Source organism: Anabrus simplex, chromosome 3 (genome assembly GCF_040414725.1).
Source record: "Anabrus simplex isolate iqAnaSimp1 chromosome 3, ASM4041472v1, whole genome shotgun sequence".
Taxonomy (NCBI): domain Eukaryota; kingdom Metazoa; phylum Arthropoda; class Insecta; order Orthoptera; family Tettigoniidae; genus Anabrus; species Anabrus simplex.
This window is the reverse complement of record NC_090267.1, coordinates 290,857,574-290,881,463: the sequence shown is the minus strand read 5'-3', so window position 1 is coordinate 290,881,463 and position 23,890 is coordinate 290,857,574. Positions and strand designations below refer to the sequence as shown.

The window sequence follows — 23,890 nt, the reverse complement described above, 5'->3', positions numbered from 1 at the left end:
AACCTAGCTGCGGAGGAATATTCTCAGGCGTTAACACAACGACGAAGTACCTACGCATCGTTAAACGAAATGCAAAATGTCCAGCAGGAAGAGAAAAGACTACGTGCAGCAGAAAGACGTTCATCAGAGACCACTGATGAATATCTCAGACGGTTAGATGAAGATAGAGTGAGACATGCCAATGTTAGAGAATTACATTCAACGTCAATTGAATCTAGGTGTCCTAATATGATTCCATGGCATGAAAAGCAGCGAAGTGCATTTGCTTATAACCCTCTTATCGACTACCATCCAAGAGCCCATATAGGGTCTTTGAGTAAAGTGTGCCCTTTCTGTAGGGCTCTCAAATGGAAGCAAGAGCCAGAGGGAATGTGCTGCTCTTCCGGAAAAATTAAATTAAATCATCTAACTCCTCTACCGGAACTTCTTATTTCTCTGTTAAATGGGACGCATACTGACTCTCGCCATTTTCTTCAATTTGTGCGAGCCTACAACAGCGCATTCCAAATGACAAGCTTCGGAGCTACTAAAGTAGTGGAAGGAAATTTTATGCCAACATTCAAAATTCAAGGACAAGTATACCACTTAATAGGTTCACTTCTCCCTGCAAACAATGAAAATTCTAAATATCTTCAAATATATTTCATTGCAGACCACAAAGCACAGGTAGATCAAAGAACAGCAATAATACCAAATTTAAAAACCCATTTAGTTAATGATTTGCAGGGCATGTTACATGATGTGAACCCATGTGTCAAGGAACTGAAGACAACTCTAGAGACAATGCCGGACGGTGACACCCACAAGATTGTGATCCACGCCGACCGAGTTCCTGCTGGTGAGCACAGAGGCTGTTATAATCAGCCGACAACAAACGAGATAGCTGTCATATTGGTTGGACACGAATGTGATAAGCGAGACATCGTGCTTCGGACAAGAGACCAGGGCCTGAGACGAATATCTGAAACCCACCGATCATACGACGCTCTTCAATATCCCCTGATGTTCCCTCGTGGAGATGATGGCTACCACTTCCTACTGTACCACGTAGACCCACGAACCGGAGAACTAAAGACCCCTCTCAAGAAAACATCTTCTCTTCAGTTTTATTCTTATCGTATAATGATAAGACAAGGCGAGGTAAACTACCGTCAACTGTCCAATCAGTTCTGGGTAGACATGTATGCTAAAATAGAGACTGAAAGGTTAGTCTATATCAGAACACACCAAAGGGAATTAAGGGCTGAGAGCTACATTCACCTTAAAGACGCCCTGAGGAAGGACGAGGGTAACATGGCAGATTTGGGACGGTTAGTCATTTTACCGTCCACTTTCACTGGAGGACCCCGATATATGCACGAGCGATCTCAAGATGCACTCTGTTATGTGCGAAAATACTCATGTCCAGATCTTTTTATTACAGCTACAACTAATCCAAAATGGGAAGAAATTGGTAATGCCGTATATAATGGTCAGTCAGCGAATGATCGTCACGACATTATTACACGTGTATTTCACATGAAATTAAAATCTCTCATGGACTTACTAACCAGAGAACAAATATTTGGGCCAACTCTTTGTTTTATGTACTCTGTTGAATGGCAAAAGCGTGGCTTGCCTCACGCCCACATATTATTATGGCTTGAGGACAAGATACGACCCGTCGATATTGATAAGGTTATTAGTGCTGAATTTCCAGATCCTGATAAAGATCCACAGCTTTTTAACATAGTTAAATGTCACATGGTCCATGGACCATGCGGATCTTTCAACGTAGGCTCACCATGTATGAAAGGTGGACGATGCTCAAAACGATACCCACGAGCATTCGTCAATGAAACTGTCACAGGGAACGATGGGTACCCATCCTACAAGCGCAGGATTCCTTCTATGGGTGGCTTCACTGCACGCCTTATGATAAATGGACAGGATATGGAAGTGGATAATAGATGGATAGTGCCATACTGTCCTGTTTTGTCTAGGGTATTCAAAACACACATCAATGTTGAATACTGTAGCAGTGTTAAGTCCATCAAATACATCTGTAAGTACATCAACAAAGGAAGCGATCAGGCAGTCTTAGGTTTGCAAGACAAAAATGATGAAGTGTGCCAGTATCAGAGCGGAAGGTACATATCCAGCTCAGAAGCAGTTTGGCGAATTCTTTCATTTCCTATCCATGAAAGGTATCCTCCAGTAATGCATTTAGATGTTCATCTACAAAATTTTCAAAGAATTGTCTTTACTGCAGAAACGGCTCATGACATAGTAGAAAATCCACGTAACACCACCTTAATGGCATTCTTTAACTTATGTCAGACAGATGATTTTGCTAAGACACTGTTGTATGAAGACGTTCCCTCTTACTATACGTATAACAAACAGCAAGGTACATTTGTAAGAAGAAAGAAAGGAGTACCTGTGGTAGCATTTTCGGGCGTTAGAAAGCAGCACGTAATTAGCCGAGTGTATGCAGTCCATCCTAATAATTCCGAGTGCTTCTATTTACGCATGCTTCTGTTCACTGTCAGGGGACCAACATCCTTCACTGACCTTCGCACCGTCAATGGCATACTTCACCCTACATATCGGAGTGCATGCAAAGCCCATGGATTACTCCTGGATGACTCTCAATGGGAAGAGACACTGAAGGAGGCGATAGTTTCACAAAGCCCAGCAAAACTTCGCCGGCTTTTTGGCATATTGTTAGTCTTTTGCAGTCTCTCTGATCCGTTGGATCTGTGGAACAAATATAAGGAGAGCCTAGCAGAAGATTTCTTACGACAACTTTCCCCCTGTAACGACGGTACTGCTCATGAAATGATCGCCCATGTGGAAGACAGATGTCTTCAAGACCTCGAAGAATACGTTCTATCGATTGGCGGTCAGCCTTTGAACATTTACGGCCTTCCTTCCCCTCAGATCTTACAAACGTTAAATGCTGACTATCTCAGGGAAACAAATTACAATAAAGAAGCGTTAAGGTCTTTTGTTCTATTAAATGAACCAAAACTTACAGATGAACAGACTGTAGTATATCGGGAAATATTAAACTGTGTTAGAAATAAGGAAAGTAGAATGTTTTTCTTAGACGCTCCGGGCGGAACTGGAAAAACATTCCTGATTAACTTACTGTTGTCTAAGATCAGACAGGATAGTAAGATTGCTGTAGCAGTAGCCTCTTCGGGGATCGCAGCCACTCTTTTACCCGGTGGCAAAACTGCTCACTCGATGTTTAAAGTGCCTATAGATCTTGACTGCACAGAGTCACCAATATGTAACATCACAAAACAAAGTAACATATCCAAGGTTCTGCAAGACTGCAGTCTTATAATTTGGGATGAATGCACTATGGCTCACAGAAAGGCGATTGAAGCAGTTGACCGAACGCTGCGGGACATCCGAAACAGTGATAACTTCTTTGGAGGTGTCCCTATCCTCTTTTCTGGTGATTTTCGTCAAACGTTACCGGTTGTTCCAAGAGGGAGCAGAGCAGATGAAGTGAACGCTTCATTAAGGAGATCATCACTTTGGCCAAATATTAAAAAACTGTCTCTGACACAGAATATGAGGGTACATCTAGGTGGTGATGAAAACATACATACATTCACTGAAATATTGTTGTCGATTGGGAACGGCTCACTGGGAGACAGTAACGGGATCATTACTCTTTCTGATGAATTTTGTTTGTCGCTTTCTAACCTTGAAGCTCTCATTTCATCGGTGTACCCGGACGTAGAAAATATTAGGAGCAAACCCATCTCATGGCTCTGCTGCAGAGCGATCTTAACTCCAACTAATGAACAAGCGGCGTACATTAATTCGACTATCCTCACAATGTTCCACGGCGAGGAGACAGTTTATACGTCTGTCAATGAAGTAATCAACTCTGACGACGCAGTTCACTATCCTCCTGAGTTCCTGAATTCTATAACGGCTCCGGGGCTTCCATCGCACAAAATTACCTTAAAGATCGGCGCACCAATCATACTCATGCGCAATCTCAGCCCACCTAATTTGTGCAATGGGACAAGACTTCAGGTAAACGCCCTCCACAAACATGTGATAGAGGCAACTATCATGACTGGATGCGGTGAAGGAGAGTCAGTTCTTATCCCGCGGATACCACTAATCCCAACCAACTACCCGTTTGAGTTCAAGCGTCTGCAGTTTCCAGTCAGCCTCTGCTTTGCGATGACTATTAATAAATCCCAAGGCCAGACGTTGAGTATTGCTGGACTTGACCTCAGATCACCCTGCTTTTCCCACGGGCAACTGTACGTCGCATGTTCCCGAGTCAGCAGCAGCAAGTCCCTGTTTATATGTGCACCAGAAAATAAAACACGAAACATTGTTTATCAAGAGGTTCTTCAATGACTCTGTTCTTCCTTCGCTTCAGTACGTGTACTGGTGACAAATTAAATGAAATTGATCCCATAAACGAATAGACTCCTAATTATGGGAAGATCATCAGTGTTACTTAATTTTTCCAAGCACACTGTTGATTATCTGGAAGTAGAAATGGGGGCATGCCAACATAATGAAAACTGGCCAAATCGACACTGACTGGGAATAGGGAAGAAGACCTACGTTAAAATGGGAATTCTCCGAATTGACTGCGATTGGCCCTAGGTAAGGGGGTCTGCCCTTAAAATGAAAACTCTCGAGCTTGATTGACACTGGTGGTAGGCAAGGGGGAGTGCTATTATAATTAAAACTCCTCAACTCGATTGTGAATTGCAGTAGGTAAGGGGCTTGCTATTATAAAAATCCTTCCCAATTCGACTATGACTGGAAATAGGAAAGGAGATCGGCCGTTATAATAGCAACTTCAAACTCGACTGTGACTAGCACTGGTAAACTCTACCAGCATTGATGATGAAAACTCCCCATTTTGAATGTGACTGGTAGTAGGCAAGGGGAACTGCTACTATAATTAAAACTCCTCAACTCGATTGTGACTCGCAGTAGGCAAGCGGGACTACCATTATAACCAAACCTCGCCAATTACACTATGACTGAATATAGGAAAGAGGGCTGTGGCTATCGATAGGCAAGTGGGCCGGCCATTATAATGAAACCTGCGCAAGTCCATTGTGACAGGCAATAAGAGAAAGTATGCCTGACATCATAACTAAAGGGTGTATTCTGCCCGAAGGCAGGTCCGAACCTCCGTAGAGGTGTGCCTGAGCCGGAGTTTACGTACGGTAGGGTGGCCAGTCCCTTTCCGCTCCTCCATTCCCTTAACCCCACCCAACAGCGCGTGGCAACCCATCCAAATCTTGACCACGTCCAGTGTTGCTTAACTTCGGAGATCTCACAGGATCCGGTGCTTCAACACGGCTACGGCCGTTGGCTGTCATCATAACCAAAGCTGCTCAAATCTACTGTTTGTAGCGGTAGGGAACCTTCCACCTCGACTGTGACTGGCAATAGGCAAGAGGATCTGCCACTGTAATGAAAATACCCCACGTCGGTTGTGACTGGCAGAAGGTAAGGGGGCCTGCCAATATAATTTTAACTCCTCAACTCAATGTTTTTCGCAGTAGACAAACTGGAATAATATTACAATGAAAACTGTCCAACTTCGTTGTGACTGCCAATACGCAAGGGGGCCTGGCAATATAATCAAAACACGATAACCGGAAATAGGAAAGAAGATCTGCCGTTATCATGGGAACCCCCAAATTGACTGGGTTTGGCAGTAGCAAGGGGACCTACTTTTATAACCCACACGCCCGAACAAATTTTTGATTGGTAATAGGCAAGAAGGCTTGACATTGTCATGAAAAGTCGCCAACTTGATACTAACTGGCCATAGGCAAGCGGAAATGCCATTTCAATGAAAACTTCGCAAATCAACAGTGACTGGGGATAGCAAAGACGACTTATAATGATAATGGGAACCTTGAAATTCGATTGTGACCGCCTGCCCACCAGTGGGCCTGCCATTATATTGAAGAACCCTAAATACATTTCGCTAACAGTAGACAAATGGGCCTTCTTTTCTAACCGAAACTTTCCAACTCATCTGACTGGGAATAGCAAAAATGATCTACCGTAATAACGGAAACCCTCCACCTCGACTGTGACCGGCACTAAGTAAGCAACCGAGCTCGATAGCTGCAGTCGCTTAGGTGCGGCCAGTATCCAGTAATCGGGGGATAGTGGGTTCGAGCCTCACTGTCGGCAGCCCTGAAGATGGTTTTCCGTGGTTTCCCATTTTCACACCAGGCAAAAGCCGGGGCTGTACCTTAATTAAGGCCACGGCCGCTTCCTTTCACTTCCTAGGCCTTTCCTATCCCTTCATCGCCATAAGACATATCTGTGTCGGTGCGACCTAAAGCAAATAGCAAAAAAATAAGTAAGCAGAACTGTCATTATAATTAAAACTCCCAACTCGACTCTGACTTCTACTCGAACTCCCCAATTGGACTAATACTGTCGGTAGACAAGTCCGCTTGCCATTATAGTTAAAACTCCCCAACTGATTATCATTGGAAAAAGGAAACAAGATATCCCATTGTAATGGGAACTCTCCAACTCGACAGCGACTGGAAGTACACACGGTGGCCTGGCATTAAAACGGAAAAACTCCATCACGTTTTTGATTGCTAACACCCAAGGCCACCTGCGATTTCATGATACTTCCCCAACTACACTATGACTGGAAATAGGGAAGGTATTTTCATTATAATGGCACGTTCCCTTTACTACTGTCAGTCGCAGTCGAATTCGAGTGCTATCATGATGCCGTGTCATAAGAGGCGACTACAAGCAACCTCAGGGGCTGTTAAGTAGGGAGTATGGGTTGGCGATCGCGGGGCCTTAGCTGAGTCCTGACATTGCTTCTGTTTCCTTGTGCTAGGCTTCTCACTTTCATCTATCCTTTTCGACCTCCCTTGGTCAACTTTCGTTCTATTTCAACTCGCACGGTATTACGTGTGGAGGCCTTTCATTTTCACGCCCTTTGTGGCGAGGGGGGGAGTGATATATACAAATAATCGAAAATAGTGTCGAATCCATAGATTTCGGGGTCGCTGACATGAATACTGACACTTCGGATTTTTTAAAGTTCAACTTCAGCCCCCTTTGCGGTGGGGGCGTACAAATATAACCTACTATGTGGAAAAAGTACTGTGGGAGCAAGACGCCCCTAGAACCCCTCGGTAGCGGGGTGAAATATAATATATATATTAATAAATTGAAGTCGCTTTGGAGACTCACCTAAGGGTCCGTGGTCGCGAGCCCACCCTGCGAAGTTACGGGCCTACTCACTGCCTTTACAGTAATTTACGGAGGAATCCGTATACAATGTAGAGTACCGTAGCGAAGCACGGGTACATTTGCTAGTTAAGGTATAAAAATGGAAACGGACGTGAAGTAATAAGACACTTCCAGGCATGTTAGAAAATTAAAAATTGGTACCAGACAAGCTGATGACTTCAGGATACCTAGAAAAATCGAAAATTCTCAAAATTCTCTGAGGGAGACAGGTTAGGAGTTTCAAATTTTCATAAGAACGCTGTCGGATATATTTATACAAAACGATAAACCATAGGTTTCATGGGCTCATACGTTTCCTGAAAGTCCTAATTTTAACTCTCTCCCCCATACCAAGATGGCGTTATAAACTGCCAGACGAGCTTAGAAAATTGAAATTTGGCAGAATTACAGTTTCTTCCTGTAACCGACGGGAAATTTCCATGCGTATGAATTTTTTATTTTTACCACCGAAAATGATCGAAACATGGAGGCAATTTTAACGACGGTGTAGACCTTCTTTTCTTTGGTGGCTAAGCGGTAAGTCGTATCACGAGACGAATGGCACAATCTCCATTCAATTTGGAGTAATCTACAACTTTGGTCCTATGACATTTTGTTGTATCTCTATCCCTTATACGTTAAATTTGGCTCTATTTCTGGATTTACCTAAATTTTGTACTTTGTACACGTATACTTGATGGTTTGATTCACTTATAGGGAAGATGCGATCATCAAATTCCACACGAATATTGGCCCACCCAGTAGCCAAATTCTATGTTTTAAGCTGTCGCATAAGTATCTGAAAAGTAATTCACTGTGTGAAAACCTTACACAAATTTCACCCTATTCAACGTTTCTAAAACAATCTTACTTTTAAGAAGGGGTTTGTGTGACATTTTAATTAATACGTTACAAATCAATAGTGACTGTCAGCAGGAGGGCGCCTGCTGTTGTAATCAGTACTCCCCACATCGACTTTAACTGGCAGTAGGAATGGGGTCCTCCTCCAATGCCTGTATACCACTGTTGTTAATAATTCCCTTCTTGAGGAAATCTCATAGGGCCAGCCATTTAGATCGCTAAATGAGGCCAGAGGCGTATTATCGTACAATCCGTTTTGCGATATGATGCACCGTTTAGCAGCAGTTATTCTGTAAATGAAGGTGAACATACATATACTTCCGTATGTCGATCTACATTTATTCATTTAAGTCGATTTGTAGCGATCTAGAAGGGGTGTGTCTGACGTTGTAATTAATACTTTACAAATAAATAGTGACTGTCAGCAGGAGGGCGCCTGCTGTTGTAATCAGTACTCCCCACATCGACTTTAACTGGCAGTAGTAGTGGGGTCCTCCTCCAATGCCTGTATACCATTGTAGTGAATAATTCCCTTCTCGATTTGACTAAAAGAAGGCAAGGGAGCGTGCATTTTTTCAAAACTCTTTTACCTGATTCTCTTTATCATTTACCCATCAAAATGTGACTGACGTTACGCATAGTGAATTGTGGTAGACAAGTGGACATGTCGTTACCATCACAACTCCGCAACTCACACTTCACATTGGAAACAACGTCTGTGGACCTCCCTATGCTTTTTCTCGGATAACGCCAAGAGACATGCAATTTAAAAATTCTTATTCACTACATGTACAGTAATTTACTTTGATATCCGTACACAATGTATAATACTGTAGCGAAGCACGGGTACATTTGCTAGTTTAATATAATCTTGCTCACAACGCATACACTACTTAACCTAGAATTCTGTATAAAATGTAGAATTCCGTAGCGAAGCACGGGTACATCAGCTAGTATTGTTTCTAAATCTCTGAACTGACTGGGGGTTCATACGAAACCGAAACCGTGATTTTGCACTCCCACAAAATATACACAACCAAATTTAATGGAAATTTACCTTCCTTAATGGAAATCAATTTCTAAAGCCCAAAATGTGTTGTACGTGGAGCAGATTCCTTATCTATAGATATAAATAAAATAGTAAAGACCGTGAGTCTGTGCATTGACTATTTTGGCGAACTTTTCGTACAGCTATCCCTTTAAGGGGTGATAATGACCATCTGCATATTTTTCAGCTATAGTTTCCTGCAAGTCCTACATTTTACCCTCCCTCGCCCAAAATGAAGATTGTGGCACAATCTGCCAGACGGGCTACAATATTGAAATTACGCAAAATTATATATTTTAGCCTGTAACCGACGGAAAACTTCCAAGATCTTTAAACTTTTCCATTTATATCCCCGAGGAATATCGAAATATGGAGGTAATTTTAACGGCGGTGCAGACCTTCGTTTTAAGGTATTTCGCGGCTAAACGGTAAGTCTTATCACAAAACGGATGACACAATCTCAGTTCAATTTGGAGTGACCTTTGGTTCTATAAAATTTTGTAGTCTCTCTCTCTCTCCCTTATACATTAGATTTGGATGTACTTATCGAGTGTTCGTAAATTTTGCGCTTTTTACAGGTATAGTTTGACACACTTATAGAAAATATAGTGTGATCGACTTTGGCACACACAATGATACGTCCAATGGCTATGCGTGAAGCAAATTTCATTATTCTAGCTTCCACATCAGTATGTGAAAAATAATTTAAAATGTTAAAAATGAACCCAAATTTCACCCCATTCAAATATTGTAACTCAATCGAACCCATAAATATGGGAGATACGAGAAAATGTCTGATAGTGCAAACCGTTTATTGTTATCATGTACTGTTTAGGAGCAGTAAATCTCGAAAGGAAGGTCTGCACTTGCAAACGTGCCCATGCTTATCTGTCATCTATATAAATAAAATTGTAACGACCGTGTGTCTGTACATAGACTATGGCGAAATTTCCATATAGTTATCCGTTTCAGCTGTAATAATGACCATCTGCATATTTTTTAACGTTGGTGTCTGTTTGTCTGTTTGCTTGTCTATTTGTCTGTTTGTTTGTCTGTTTTTCTATAACTTGAAAACTACTGGATATATTTCTACCAAACTTCACATTTAGACACCTGTCCTGTTTTAGGTCCAATATTTTTCTAAATCCCTGAATTGACTGGGGGTTTATACGAAACCGAAACCGTGATTTGCACTCCTAGGAAATCAATTTCTGAAACTTTTTTCTCAAATGCATCATTTCGATATAAGGACTAATAAGGGAGATATCATTAACGGACCGTTTTTCGGTACAAGTCCCACCGGACTTAACTCAAGAGTGGGTGCGTGTACAGCATATTTCTTATAACTAGAAAATTGGCCTTGGGTCACAGGGGTCCCGGGTTCGATTCCCGACATGGTCAGGAATTTTAACCATAATTGGTTAATTTCACTGGCACGGGTACTGGGTGTATGTGTCGTCTTCATCATCATTACATCTTCATCACGACGCGCAGGTCGCCTACTGGCGTCAAATCAAAAGACCTGCACCTGGCGAGCCGAACATTTCCTCGGACACTCCCGGTACTAAAAGCCATACGCCATTTCTTTTCTTTTACAGGAGATATTTCATCCAAACTTCAAATTTAGCATCCACCTGTACAAAGGTAAGTTTTTAAGTGCATACCATGTCAAATTCCCGGAATAGAGTAGTGGTTTATAGGGAACAGAAACAGTGATATTAGAACTACTCTCCTACAATATATGTAAGACTAGCCTAACTTGATATCGACCAACCTTGATGGAAATCCATTTCTAAAATCTTTCCGTGTGTTTTTTTTTTGTTGGGGGGATTAATAAGGAAGATATGAACGGTTGGTTTTGCAGGCTAAGTCCAGCGGACCGTGTGTCTGTACATTGACAATTTTGGCGAAATTTTTGTAGTTATCCGCGTCAGGTGTAGTAATGACCATCTACATATTTGTTCTCATTTTAACCCCCTCCCCTCCTCCTTCAAACGAAGATTGAGGCACAATCTGCCAGACGAGCTAGAAAATTGAAAGCAAAATGATATGTCTTAGCCTGTAATCGATGGAAAGCTTCCAAGATCTTTAAATATTTCATTTTTAACCCCCAAAAATGTTGGAATTTTGAGGCAATTTTAATGTCGGTGTAGACCTTCGTTTCGAGGTATTTCTCGGCTAAAGGGTAAGTCGTATCACAAAACATATGGTACAATCTCAGTTCAATTTGTAGTGATCTACAACATTGCTCCTATGACGTTTCGTCGTGTCTCTATTCCTTTTATGTTAGATTTGTCACCATTTCTCGATTATACCTAATTTTTGCTCTTTGTACACGTATAATTCGTAGTTCGAATCACATATACGAAAGATAAAGTCATCTCTATACGAACATTGGTCCACCCATTATCCATACGTGAGCCAAATTCTATGTTTGTAGCTGCCACATTATTACCCAAAAGTAATGCACTGTGAGAAAAACTTACCCAAATTTCACCCTAACAACGTTTCTAACTCAATTTTAACCATAAATAGATGAGACAAGAGAAAATATATTAGAAATAGCCATTTAGACCGCAAAATGATGTGTCTTATGGTACAATCCGTTTGTCGATATGATGTATCGTTTAGCAGCAGTTAATCTGTAAATAAAGGTTTGCAATATTGTAAACATGCGTATACTTCGTATGTCGATCTATATATATTCATTGAAGTCGATTTGTAGTGATGTAGAAATGGTGTGTTTGCCCATTATAATCAATATTTTACATCGATAGTGACTCTCAGCAGGAGGGCGTCTGCTATTGTAATCATTACTCTCCACATCCACTTTGACTGGCAGTAGGAATGGGATCCTTCTCCAACTCCTTTGTAACTAGCATTAGTAAGGAGGGACTACCATTGTAATTAATAATTCCCTTCTCGATTTGAGTGGCAGAAGTCAAGGGAGCATGCAATTGTGTTCAAAACTCCCCTTACGGATTGTGTTTTGGAATAGGTAAGTGTGCCTGCCGTTGTAAACAATTTACCCATCTAAAATGTGACTGGCATTGGGCGTAGTGGCCTTGCTATTAAAAATGGAAACTCACCAACTCGGTGCGACTGTCATTAAAAAAAAGGGTCCGTCATTATAATGATAACAGCACAACTCAGTTTTGACTGGCAGTAGGGAACGTGCCTGCTATTATAATAAAAACTCCTCAACTGTAATCTATCTGGAAGTAGGAAAGGGTGCCTTCCATTGTAACATTGTAACTCCCTTAATCGATTGTGACGCGCAGTAGGTAATGGGACCTCCCTCGATTGTGAATGGCAGTAGGGAAGTGAGCCTGCCGTTATCATCACAACTCCGTAACTCACACTTTACATTGGAAACAACGCATGGGAACCTCGCCCTGCTGTTTCTGGATAACGCTAAGAGATATGCAATTTTAAAAAGTCTTATTCGCAGCATGTACAGTAATTTACTTCGATATCCGTATACAATGTAGAATACCGTAGCGAAGGACGGGTACACTTGCTAGTTTGGTATAAAGATATAAACCCCGTGACGCTGACTGGCCTTGGCCTACCAAGTGAACGCTGCTCAGCCCGAAGACCTGTGGTTTACAAGGTACGCATGGTCAGTGGGATGAATCCTCTCGGCCGTTATTTTTGGTTTTCTAGACCGGGGCCTCCATTTCAACGTTTGATAACTCCTCAATTGTAATTACGTAGGCTGAGTGGACCTTGAACTAACCGTCACGTCCAGCTAAGAATTCCTGACAAGCCTTGGGATCGAACTCGGAGCTTTCGGTTGAGAGTCAGGTACGCTACCTTGAGACAGCTGGGCCGGCAATATTTGGTATCTGTCCATCTGTTTATCCTCTTATAGTGTGAAAATAGGTAGACATATTTCAACCAAACATTATACTTAAAATCTGCCAGTTCACGAAAGATTTCAGGGTTGGACTGATTTCAAAATCACAGATTTCGCTAGTCGTCACAAGACGATTTAAACAGTGAATTAATTCTCTTTGATAGTTAGGGCCTACTATATTTCTGAAGAAAAGGGCGTGAATTGCCGAGATTACCTGAAATCTAATTTTAAAACTTATCCATTCTGCACATTTAATTGGTAAAGCGAATAATAACGAACAAACTAAGCAGTTTTTCAATTCATAATAATAATAATAATAATAATAATAATAATAATAATAATAATAATAATAATAATAATAATAATACCGGGCGAGTTGGCCGTACGCGTAGAGGCGCGCGGCTATGAGCTTGCATCCGGGAGATAGTAGGTTCGAATCCCACTATCGGCAGCCCTGAAGATGGTTTTCCGTGGTTTCCCATTTTCAGACCAGGCAAATGCTGGGGCTGTACCTTAATTAAGGCCACGGCCGCTTCCTTCCAACTCCTAGGCCTTTCCTATCCCATTGTCGCCATAAGACCTGTCTGTGTCGGTGCGACGTAAAGCCCCTAGCAAAATAATAATAATAATAATAATAATAATAATAATATTTTCAATTAAACTGATTTTTAATATTTATAAATTACTTCAGAGAATAGCTCCATGTAAAGTGGTCGGAACTTAGTATTTATTGTATTTATGGCGTGTGACCTCCGGAGAAGCCTGAACCTTCAAGTTGGCGTTCTACAGGCGACTTGGACGTGTGTGAGGATGGAGCCCTGTCTAAGATTAATTATATTGTTGAAAACGGTACAAGGTCCGCCTCTGTGGTTAGTGTGATTAGCTGCCACCCCCGAAGGCCCGGGTTCGATTCTCAGGTCAGCCACGAAATTTGAAAAGTGATACGAGGGCTGGAACGGGGTCCACTCAACCTTGGGAGGTCAACTGAGTAGAGGTGGATTCGATTCCCACCCCAGTCATCCTGTAAGTGGTTTTCCGTGGTTTCCCATTTCTCCTCCAGGCAAATGCCGGGATGGTAACCAACTTAAGGCCACGGCCGCTTCCTTTCCTCTTCCTTGTCTGTCCTTTCCAATCTTCCCATCCCTCCGCAAGGCCCCTGTTCAGCATAGCACGTAGGACCGCCTGGGCGAGGTACTGGTCAACCTCCCCAGTTGTACCCCCCGACCCTGGGTCTGAAGCTCCAGGACACTTCCCTTGAGGCGGTATAGGTGGGATCCCTCGCTGAGTCCGAGGAAAACCCAACCCTGGAGAGTAAGCAGAAAGAGGTGAAAGAATTTGCTGGGTAGAATGAGTCTATCTACGATATAAAAAATTATATGAAAACTTCAAAACAAAGGTTTTATTTCTCTTTAAATCACAAGCTTAGCAACTAGTGAAATAACAATGACAAATTTGGTGATTAAAATAGAGAACCCCAGAATTGTGAATTTAACAGTTTTGGGCTCCAAGCCCTTAGTTTACACGTTTACAATTTCAAAGGTGGTATTATTTCGACCAATATAGAAACCTCCCAAATTCAAGAGCACTTTGCTCCAAAAGTTACAAACTCTAGGCTCCCGCAGGCACTCCTCACTATTACAGAAAACTTAAAAAGGAGCTTACATGCTCTCCAACATTAACAGCCCGCTTAAGGCAACATTACACCGAATTTTACGATCTCTGGCCTCTAGGCACAATTTACAATTTACATTTTCTTTTACACAGGGGTATCTATTACCCAACCTACTGGGCCTTTGTGGGAAAAGAACAGGTTAAATTAATGGCCCTAACACAGACCGAATGGAGGCGACCCGAAAGAAGGTTAAGTTAAGACATTACAGGAAAGAAAAACAGTTACGAAATCGTAGTTACCTCAAACCAAATTGAAGGGGAACTCGAGAGGGTAACGTACTCTCTATCCCCGATTTACAGTTAAGACTTTATAAAATTTACATTAGCCGACAGAAAATTTACATTTTAGAAAAGGTTGGTTACATAGTTACAAGTTCGAACCTTCCTCTCGTACAAGTCTGCGGAGGTAGCTACAGAAAAATAAGACTGATGGTCATTACCTTGGCTGGTGGTCTGCCTGGCGAAGAACGAGGCGCCCCGCCTCCTGCCTTAACACACACACTCTCAGAAATACGGCCATCAAGAGACAAGGAAACTTGAAAGGCCGCAACTTATATATCCGAAGGAAAGGTTCGAGAGGATTCTAATTGGCCAGATTAAAAATTGGCGGAATGAAAAATAAGTGTTGCCGACCAAAAAATAAATGAACATTGTTTCAATTATGAAACCCTAGAAACACAAAGCTTCCTTAAATTACAAGTTCTTAAACCTTACACCAGAGTGCATGACCAGAATTTTTTTTGTAATGCCATCTATGGAGAAATGTCCAAACTTCTTGATGTACACCAAAGCAAAACAAAATAAATCCAATGTTTAGGAAATATAGAAATGACAAACTTCTCATTTATTCAGCATGACATCTTCTGATTAATGTCCAAACTTCATGCAGTAGCAGTTTCACGTTTTGTTGGATAGACACATTTGAATAAGGTGCTTCCTTTGAATGAGCGGAGTTGAGTTATACCTCCCGGTACAATAATAATAATAATAATAATAATAATAATAATAATAATAATAATAATAATAATAATAATAAGCAAATCGTTCGGTATATTAGTTTCTCTAAGCTTGAGCAATAGCTACATGGATGCATGTCAAGTAATCTCAAAATGTATGAATGAGGTCACGATTTCCCGGAATGATACTTCACTCTAGGATTTACTCACCCTGTTACAGAGATGAGTTTTACTGAAATTCACAGCAGGAAGGGTGATCCGGTAGGGAACTAACCAATTTGTCGTAGTTACCACCAAGGTTTTTGGTGTGGAAGCCTTTGTCCTTCACTGCTCCACCGACCTTCATGGCTTGGTTACTTGCACTAGACTATATTGTACCATGCATGCATTTTTGTTGGTTCAGTACAATTAACTGTGTATTGTTTGAATATTCTTGGTAAACATGAAAGATGACAATACATTTGGATTGTCCTTAGGGTCTCCATGCTAAAAGCCTGGCCGAGAAGCGTGACGTCATCGATGACATCATCAACAATGCTCTGGACAAGGCACGTCAAGCGATCGAGGAGTTGAACAAGCGTGCTCTGGAGATACTGGAGAGTAGCAAGGCTAATATAGAGCAGACCGTAGAAAAATTCATCACCGCCGCCACAGGATTGCTGGAGAAGGCTGTGGTTGCTTTGGAGGGACTTGCTAAGAGGATAGCGACCGAGATCGAGGACATGGTGAAAAAGGCCGAAGAGAGTGGTAAGGACATCGCCAAGTGCGTGGAGGGTAAGGTAACTGAGGCAGAAGCAATCGAAGAAGAGGCTGTTACCAACATGAAAAAATGCTTCGCCGACATCGAGCAGGTGCAGGCATATATTAAAACAACTTTCGAGACTGTAGTGTCTGGAGTTGAAGCTGAACTTGGTACAGTTGAGAAGGACGTTCTGAGCTGCCTTCCTCCACAAAACGACACTGAACACAACATTCAAGAAGCTGAAGAGGTGGCCAGGTGCCTGATAACGGAGGCCACACATCTGCCAGAGGAAGAACAGGCTCTGCTGAGTAAGATATCTGCTGAGGTAAGAATATGACATAATTTGTTTTCAACTAAAAAATGTTCTGTTCGATGGCTGAGTTTTAAGCATCTTAGCCTTCGGCTCTCGAGGCTCTTGGTTCTTTTCCTGACTGACTTGAGGAATTATAATCAGGAACTGTTAATTCCTATGGCGCGGACACTGAGTGTTCGTCCTGTCTCCAACATTACAGTATTGTGTGACTACACATCTACACAAAATGATAAATGGATCATACATAACCCTTGGCTTTGTACTTAGGAATATAAAATCATCTAAAGAGGTAAATACGTTCATTCGTTTGAACAATGCCTTTGTGAGACCAAAATTAGAATATGCAGTCTCAGATGTAAAAAACACATTGCAAAATTGAGGGCGTACAAAAAATGTCTTAAGAGTATTACAGTACAAAAAACAGGCATATCCCCATTAATGACACCATACAAAGAATTGCTCCAAAATTTCAAACTTCACAACCTAAAATTCCGAAGGGAGAATGATGACACGATATTTATCTACAAAATTATAAATGGTAGGAAAGATAACTTCGAATTCCTGACACTTTTAAAATTTCATGTTTCTAGGTTCAACAGTAGAAGAATCTACATTTCTAAATGAGAAAGAACTTCTGCTCATGCAAATTATCTTCACAGATAATCCATTAGATTTCAGTTCATCATTTAAAGCGTTCGCAGTAGACTTCAAAGCTTCTAAAAAGTCACAAAACTATTTCAACCACTTCCAAATTTCTATATGACAGCCCATTCCTTCACGTTTCTGTAATAATACATGGCATGTTATTATTTTATATATGTCCGGCTCGTTGGCTGAATGGTCAGCGTACTGGCCTTCATTTCAGAGGGTCCCGGGTTCAATTCACGGCCGGGTCGGGGATTTTAACCTTCATTGGTTAATTCCATTGCGCCGGGGGCTGGGTGCTTGTGCTGTTACCAACATCCCTGCAACTCACACACCACACATAACACTATCCTCCCCCACAATAACACGCAGTTACCTACACGTGGCAGATGCCGCCCACCCTCATCGGAGGGTCTGCCTTGCAAGGCTGCACTCGGCTAGAAATAGCCACACGAAATTATATATTATATTTTATATATGTTGTTATTATATTAATTTTACAATTTACAGTATGTATATTCAACTGTGAAAAATATTCGCAATCATTACTTATTTAATTAATATTACCAGTTTAGTATATTATTATCGTATTATCATTAATGTAATATTTAATTATCATTATTATTATGTTCAGAACATTATTATAGTATGCTATTGGTTCGTTATTAATATAATATCATTCTGTAAAATAATGAGAGTGATGCACTGTGAGTTGGGTAAAGAATTCCTGTAGTGTGCAATAAATAAACAAATACACAATGAACTCACACACACTACACAGATGTTGTCCCCCACTAACACGCAGCTTCCATACAGGAGAGACACTTCCCACCGTTATCTGGGGGCGGGAGCTGTACTAGGATAGCAATAGCCACATCGTATTATTATAATTATAAATCGACATTAGTTTTGGTTTTTCTGGTTTTGATATCAATTTTAATCCTCATGAATCCTCTTGAATTTCGAATATTGGTTAGTGGCTTGTAAATTACCTTATGGATATTTTATTTCAACTTAAAAGAACGTGAGAGAACCCAAAACTTGTCTAGTATTTACATCAAGCATCAGGGAGATGGATCACTAAGAAACGTTTCAAGTAGTGATGGGACAATCGAATACTTTTAATAATCGAATAACCTCCATGCGATTATTAAAATAATCGAATAAGATAATCGAATGAGCTTCAAATATTCCCTTGTAGTGATGGTATAATCGAATATTTTTAATAACCGAATAACTTCCATCCGATGATTTAAATATTCGGTTGGGGGACCACTGTTGCTCATGTCCGTAGGTTTAACCTTAAATGACCATACACATGTCGCCTGGGTGGTGATAAGTGAGATACATTAGAATAGGATGAGACCGAACTGTCGTATAGGATTTCTCCGTTGAGGAAAACGAAGAAGAAATACACCTAGAGGCCCTTTTTCAGGGCCCTCAAATTCGTAACACTTTCCCTTCAAAGAAAATATGCCAGCTTAATTTCGAGGGCATAAGCAGAACAAATATTCTCAAATAACACGAGACTCATATCATCCTGCTTCAAGAAACCTACACGGAAAATGATCTCCAACTGCAATCCAGAGGGAAAATTCCAGGATTCAAATTAGTGTCAGCAATTAATCATGCGAAGTACGGTATTGCCACCTATGTGAGGAGCGATATCACCCACTATCACCTCCTCAGATAATGAAATATTTACTACCTCAATCAAGTCTGCGATTTGACAGTAGTCAAGGTATATAAACCTCCTGGAACTCCCTGGCCATTTCTGCCAATTCCAACTCTGAAAAATCCAAGTAAAATTTCAGGAGAATTCAAAAGCCATCACACACTATGGGGATACAAGGAGAACGACAGTAATGGGGAAAAGCTCACTGACTGGATGGAAACTAAAAACCTTAAACTTATCTTAGATGCCAAGGATAAGGCTGCCTTCTCTTCTGCACGATGGGACAAAGAATACACACCGATTTTGTAACGCAGTCACAGCACCCATTCAGCAACGTACGACGCACAGTGCTCGACAAATTTCCTCACAGTCAGCACAGACCAATAATTCTCCAGTCTGGATTACTTGTGCCTATCGTGAAAGGCTCTTCAAAGAATTTGAGGCCAGTGGTGATCCAGATACAGCTTCTGAACTTTTACAATCCCTAGATGAAAACAGGAAGAGAATTTGGCGAGAAACTGTAGAGTTCCTAGACTTCACTCACTCCAGCAGGGAAGCTTGGAAACTTTTCAGGAAATTGTACTCACCAGACAGGAAAATTAGACCAAAAGCAAGCATCAGCCTGGATGACATGGCCAAGCATATGATCTCTAACTCAAAGGTTACAGTTGAAAAGCATCATAGAAGGCACGTAAAGCACCTCTTGAAGGAAATGAAACGTTCTGCTCTAGGATCCTCTGAATTCTCTGACCCATTTCAACCACCAGAAACGAAGAAGGCCATAGAAAGCCTAAAACCTGGGAAAGCGGCAGGTGCTGATGGTGTATATCCAGAGTTCCTTCTTCATCTTGGACCAGCTGCTGTTAAATTGCTTACTAACTTCTTCACAAACATACTAGAGACAGGTAACCTACCTTAACTCTTCAAGAAAACAAAAATAATAACTGTATTAAAAACATATAAGGACTCAAAAAAGTTAAGAGTTACCGGCCATTAGCACTCCTCAATGTTACAATGAAGCTTCTGAAAAGGTTGATACATAACAGGATCTCTGCGACAATCAATCAGCATATTCCAGTCGAGTAAGCTGGATTTATACCTGGACGATGATGTGAAGAACAGGTTTTAGCACTAATTACCCATATTAAAAATGGCTTTGAGAACAAAATTGTAAGCATGGGTGTCTTCTAAGATCTGACAGCTGCATACGACACTGTGTGGCAAGATAAGCTATTTCTCAAATTTATCAGCATCATCCCTTACCTGAAATTCTCCACATTAGTCAGTAACATCCTGAGTAATAGGTACTTTTCGATTATTTCAGAAGACTCCAGAATTCTGTAAAGAACATAAGATAAATGGTGGACTCCCTCAGGGCTCTGTATTGGCCCCTCTACTCTTCAACCTGTACACATATGACCTCCCAGTTACTAAATCCAGGAAATTCATCTACGCAGATGACATCGCATTGGTCGCCCAGCACCAACTCTTCGATGAGTCTGAGTCGATGCTTACATCAGAATTAAATATTCTAGACAGTTACTTTCATCAGAACAACCTTGGACCAAACCCTCAGAAAACTGTTGTGTCTACCTTCCACTTGCGGAATAGAAGTGTTGGGTACAAACCAACCATACCATTCAGAGAAGAGAATCTACAGTATTGTAGCAACCCAAAATACCTGGGAGTCACCCTGGACAGGTCCTTGACCTACAAGAATCACCTCTGTAATGTGTCAGCTAAGATCAAGACCAGGCATAACATCCTTCAAAAGCCGGCGGGTACATCCTGGGTGCTAATGCTTAAATCCTGAGATCCACTGCTCTTGCAGTTTGTTATTCCGTCGCTGAATATCGTTGCTCAACCAGGCATAACAGTACTAGTACACACCCAGCTGAACCAAGCAACGCGTGTCATTACAAGGTGCATCCGACCAATTAACACACACAGGCTTCGCACCCTAAGCCACATACCACCACCTTCCCTAAGAAGATCACAGTCACTGCTTAACTTATGACAGAAAATAGTACTCACCTCCCTATTCATTCTGACATAGCAGCTTCTCCAGGAAGACGACTGAAATCCAGACACCCTTCTTGGCGTACTGCAATGAATCTACAGGACACCTCCTTTAATGTATCGAAGGCCTGGAAAGAATAACGGCAACAGCAATCCTCGTTACCACATCATCACACCATTAAGAAACCCTGAAAGTGTCCAGATGGATTTTTCCTTCCCAAACAGCCGTGGAGGACGCTAAATCGAATTAGGACCGGCCAAGGTAGATGTAGAGCCACTCTCTTCAAATGGGGATGGAAGACATCACCGCGATGTGACTGTGGAAAAGAGGAGCAGACAGTGGATCACATTGCATTTGAGTGTCCTTTGCATGCTTATAGAGGCTCTAAGGAGGACTTACACTGCGTCTCAAGCGAAGCTCTTTTCTGGCTTTAGTTATGAACTTGAGATGGTTGTTGTAAATATTGTATTCACCATACGCTAAATAATAATAAATATTTGAATAAATATTCCAATAAAGTAATCGAATATTTGCAAATATCATTCAGTTGTATCGCATAGAATAATCGGATGCGACATGAATAAAGATTTAGGTTTAAGTGTGCCGGATGGATAATCAATTGAAATAAGAGAATAGATAAACTCTTATACGAAAAATATAAAATAATACGCTTTTTTACAAATGTGAGCGTGTGATGCAGTATTTTAATCTATGTCATTTTAAGTAATGGCATCTGAATGCATGACTAATTCATACGTGTGGAACATGAGCTTTATTATTTTCGGATGGCTTATCAGAGACCATTCCTCCTACTCACACACTTCCTGTAAGGGAACGGGGAGAGGTAATTTTAATGTCCTTGTGATGAGATTAATGAGTTGATGACAACATTAAGATTACTTTTCATTCCATTATTTTGAAAGCATTCACTATTCAGTTGCCCCAAATCATTGGAATGCAATTCAAATGAATAATCGAAAAAACAATCGAATGGAAAAAGTAATCGGATTATTTTGTATTCGATTATCCCATCACTGGTTTCAAGTAAGGTATATGTGTATGAAACCGGTTTCGGTTGAACTTTAGGCATATATCTATAACAGCTCCCTCTGTGGATCAGTTTTAGATTGTTGGCCTCAGATTCCCAAGATCGTGGATTCCAATCCAAAAGACGTATCGGGCTTTTTGAAAGGCGGAATAAAGTTCACTCAGCACTCCATGTCATATGATGTCAGCTTGAAAAAGATACCTTATGACACATTTGGTGCTTATCTGACAAAATTAATTAAAGGAGAGGCCCAGTTTCTCTGCCATCTGATATACTAAAATGGAACGTTGAAATTGACACGTAGGCAGCCTAAATGGATTCAAATAAAAATAAAAAAATTTTCTCACGGTAGCTGGGGCAATACGATTATTATTATTATTATTACTATTATTATTATTATTATTATTATTATTATTATTATTATTATTATTATTATTATTATTATTATTATTATTATTATTATTATTATTATTATTATAGACAAGTCTTGTCACAGAACCATGGCCATTAACAGCATGGTTGTTTGGAGCATTTGAGAGATAAGTCTTCAGCAGAATAATCAGCCCCATTGACAATTGAGTAAATGGTACAATGCTGAATTATTTTTACGCCATCTATTCGAATGTTCGAGCTACAAAAATGATAATATTAGAGAGATTAAAGTGGGCTGGGCACGTGGCACGAACAGAAGACATTTAGGTCCCGAAAAAAAAATCATTTTAGCGATATTGCCGGGCTGAGTGTCTCAGATGGTACAGCGCTGTCTATCTGAACCAAAGGCGGCAAGTTCTACCCCAGCACAGGTATAAACTTCCTGTGGGACACAATAAAAAGCCGTAAAAGAATTTAGAGAAACGTAAGAGCAATAAATGCCGTCTTATTCTTTTTCTTGACCTTTTGACAATTATTTTGGGATTGCCAGTATAATTGGATATAACCTAGTTTTACGGATGGATGCCTTTCCGAACAACAACCCACAGTGGGGAGAAGCTTCCAAAGGGTGGGTCTCTCTAGCTGCTGATAGTCTAATGGATTCAAATAAAAATAAAAATGTATATGGAGAGATGTTTCTTAAGGAAAACACAAACACTCAATTTCTGACCCAGAGAAATTCATCAAACATGGCTAAAATCCCCGCCCCGGTGGGAATTGAATAACGGACCCTCTAAAACGAAGGCTGCTACTCTGACCATTCAAGCAAGGAGTCGTATGAGTACATTTATTTATTTATTTATTTATTTATTTATTTATTTATTTATTTATTTAATGACTGAGAATGAGCACAATAATGTATTCTAGGTGGCAGCAGCAGTTCAGAAGACTGAGGAATCTCTCAAGACAGAAGCAACCTGCCTGGGAAACGAGCAGCAGGCTGCCAATGACAAGGAGCATGCGCTCATCAAGGAGATAGAGAAGTGCATCGCCGAACAGCCCTAAAAGGAGTGACATCCCACGCGGAAACATTCATGTACATATCTAATGTGTGAAATGTCAAAATAAACCTATACCATCTTGATGAATAATTGCTATTATTTGGGTAATAACGAATTATTAAGTAAAAGAACAAAATCGAAACATTCCCATTGTTTAAAATACATACGTCTTAATTATAAACTGTTAGTTCTTCCGGCATTCAGTCCGCAAGCCCCTGTGAATTAGCCATGCTGACCTAGCTTCGTAGTTCCATTTAGTTCTACTTTATACGTCTTAACATAAAATTTAAAAAAAACTGAGCCTTACCTTCGTGGACATAGCGTCCTGCTGTTTCTCTTATCTTCCATAGTCG

General features: G+C 40.8%; 1 protein-coding gene across 1 annotated transcript in view; it reads left to right on the top strand.

Annotated features, from left to right (window-relative positions):
- Positions 1-23,627, top strand: part of LOC137499022 (uncharacterized) — a 36,903-nt gene extending 13,276 nt beyond the window's left edge. The window contains exons 2-3 of the mRNA XM_068227057.1: positions 16,138-16,728; positions 23,404-23,627. Of these exons, the coding sequence (XP_068083158.1) occupies positions 16,138-16,728; positions 23,404-23,541 (729 nt within the window). The 3' untranslated portion in view covers positions 23,542-23,627. The remainder of the gene's footprint in view (positions 1-16,137; positions 16,729-23,403) is intronic.
- The last annotated feature ends 263 nt before the right edge of the window (positions 23,628-23,890 follow it).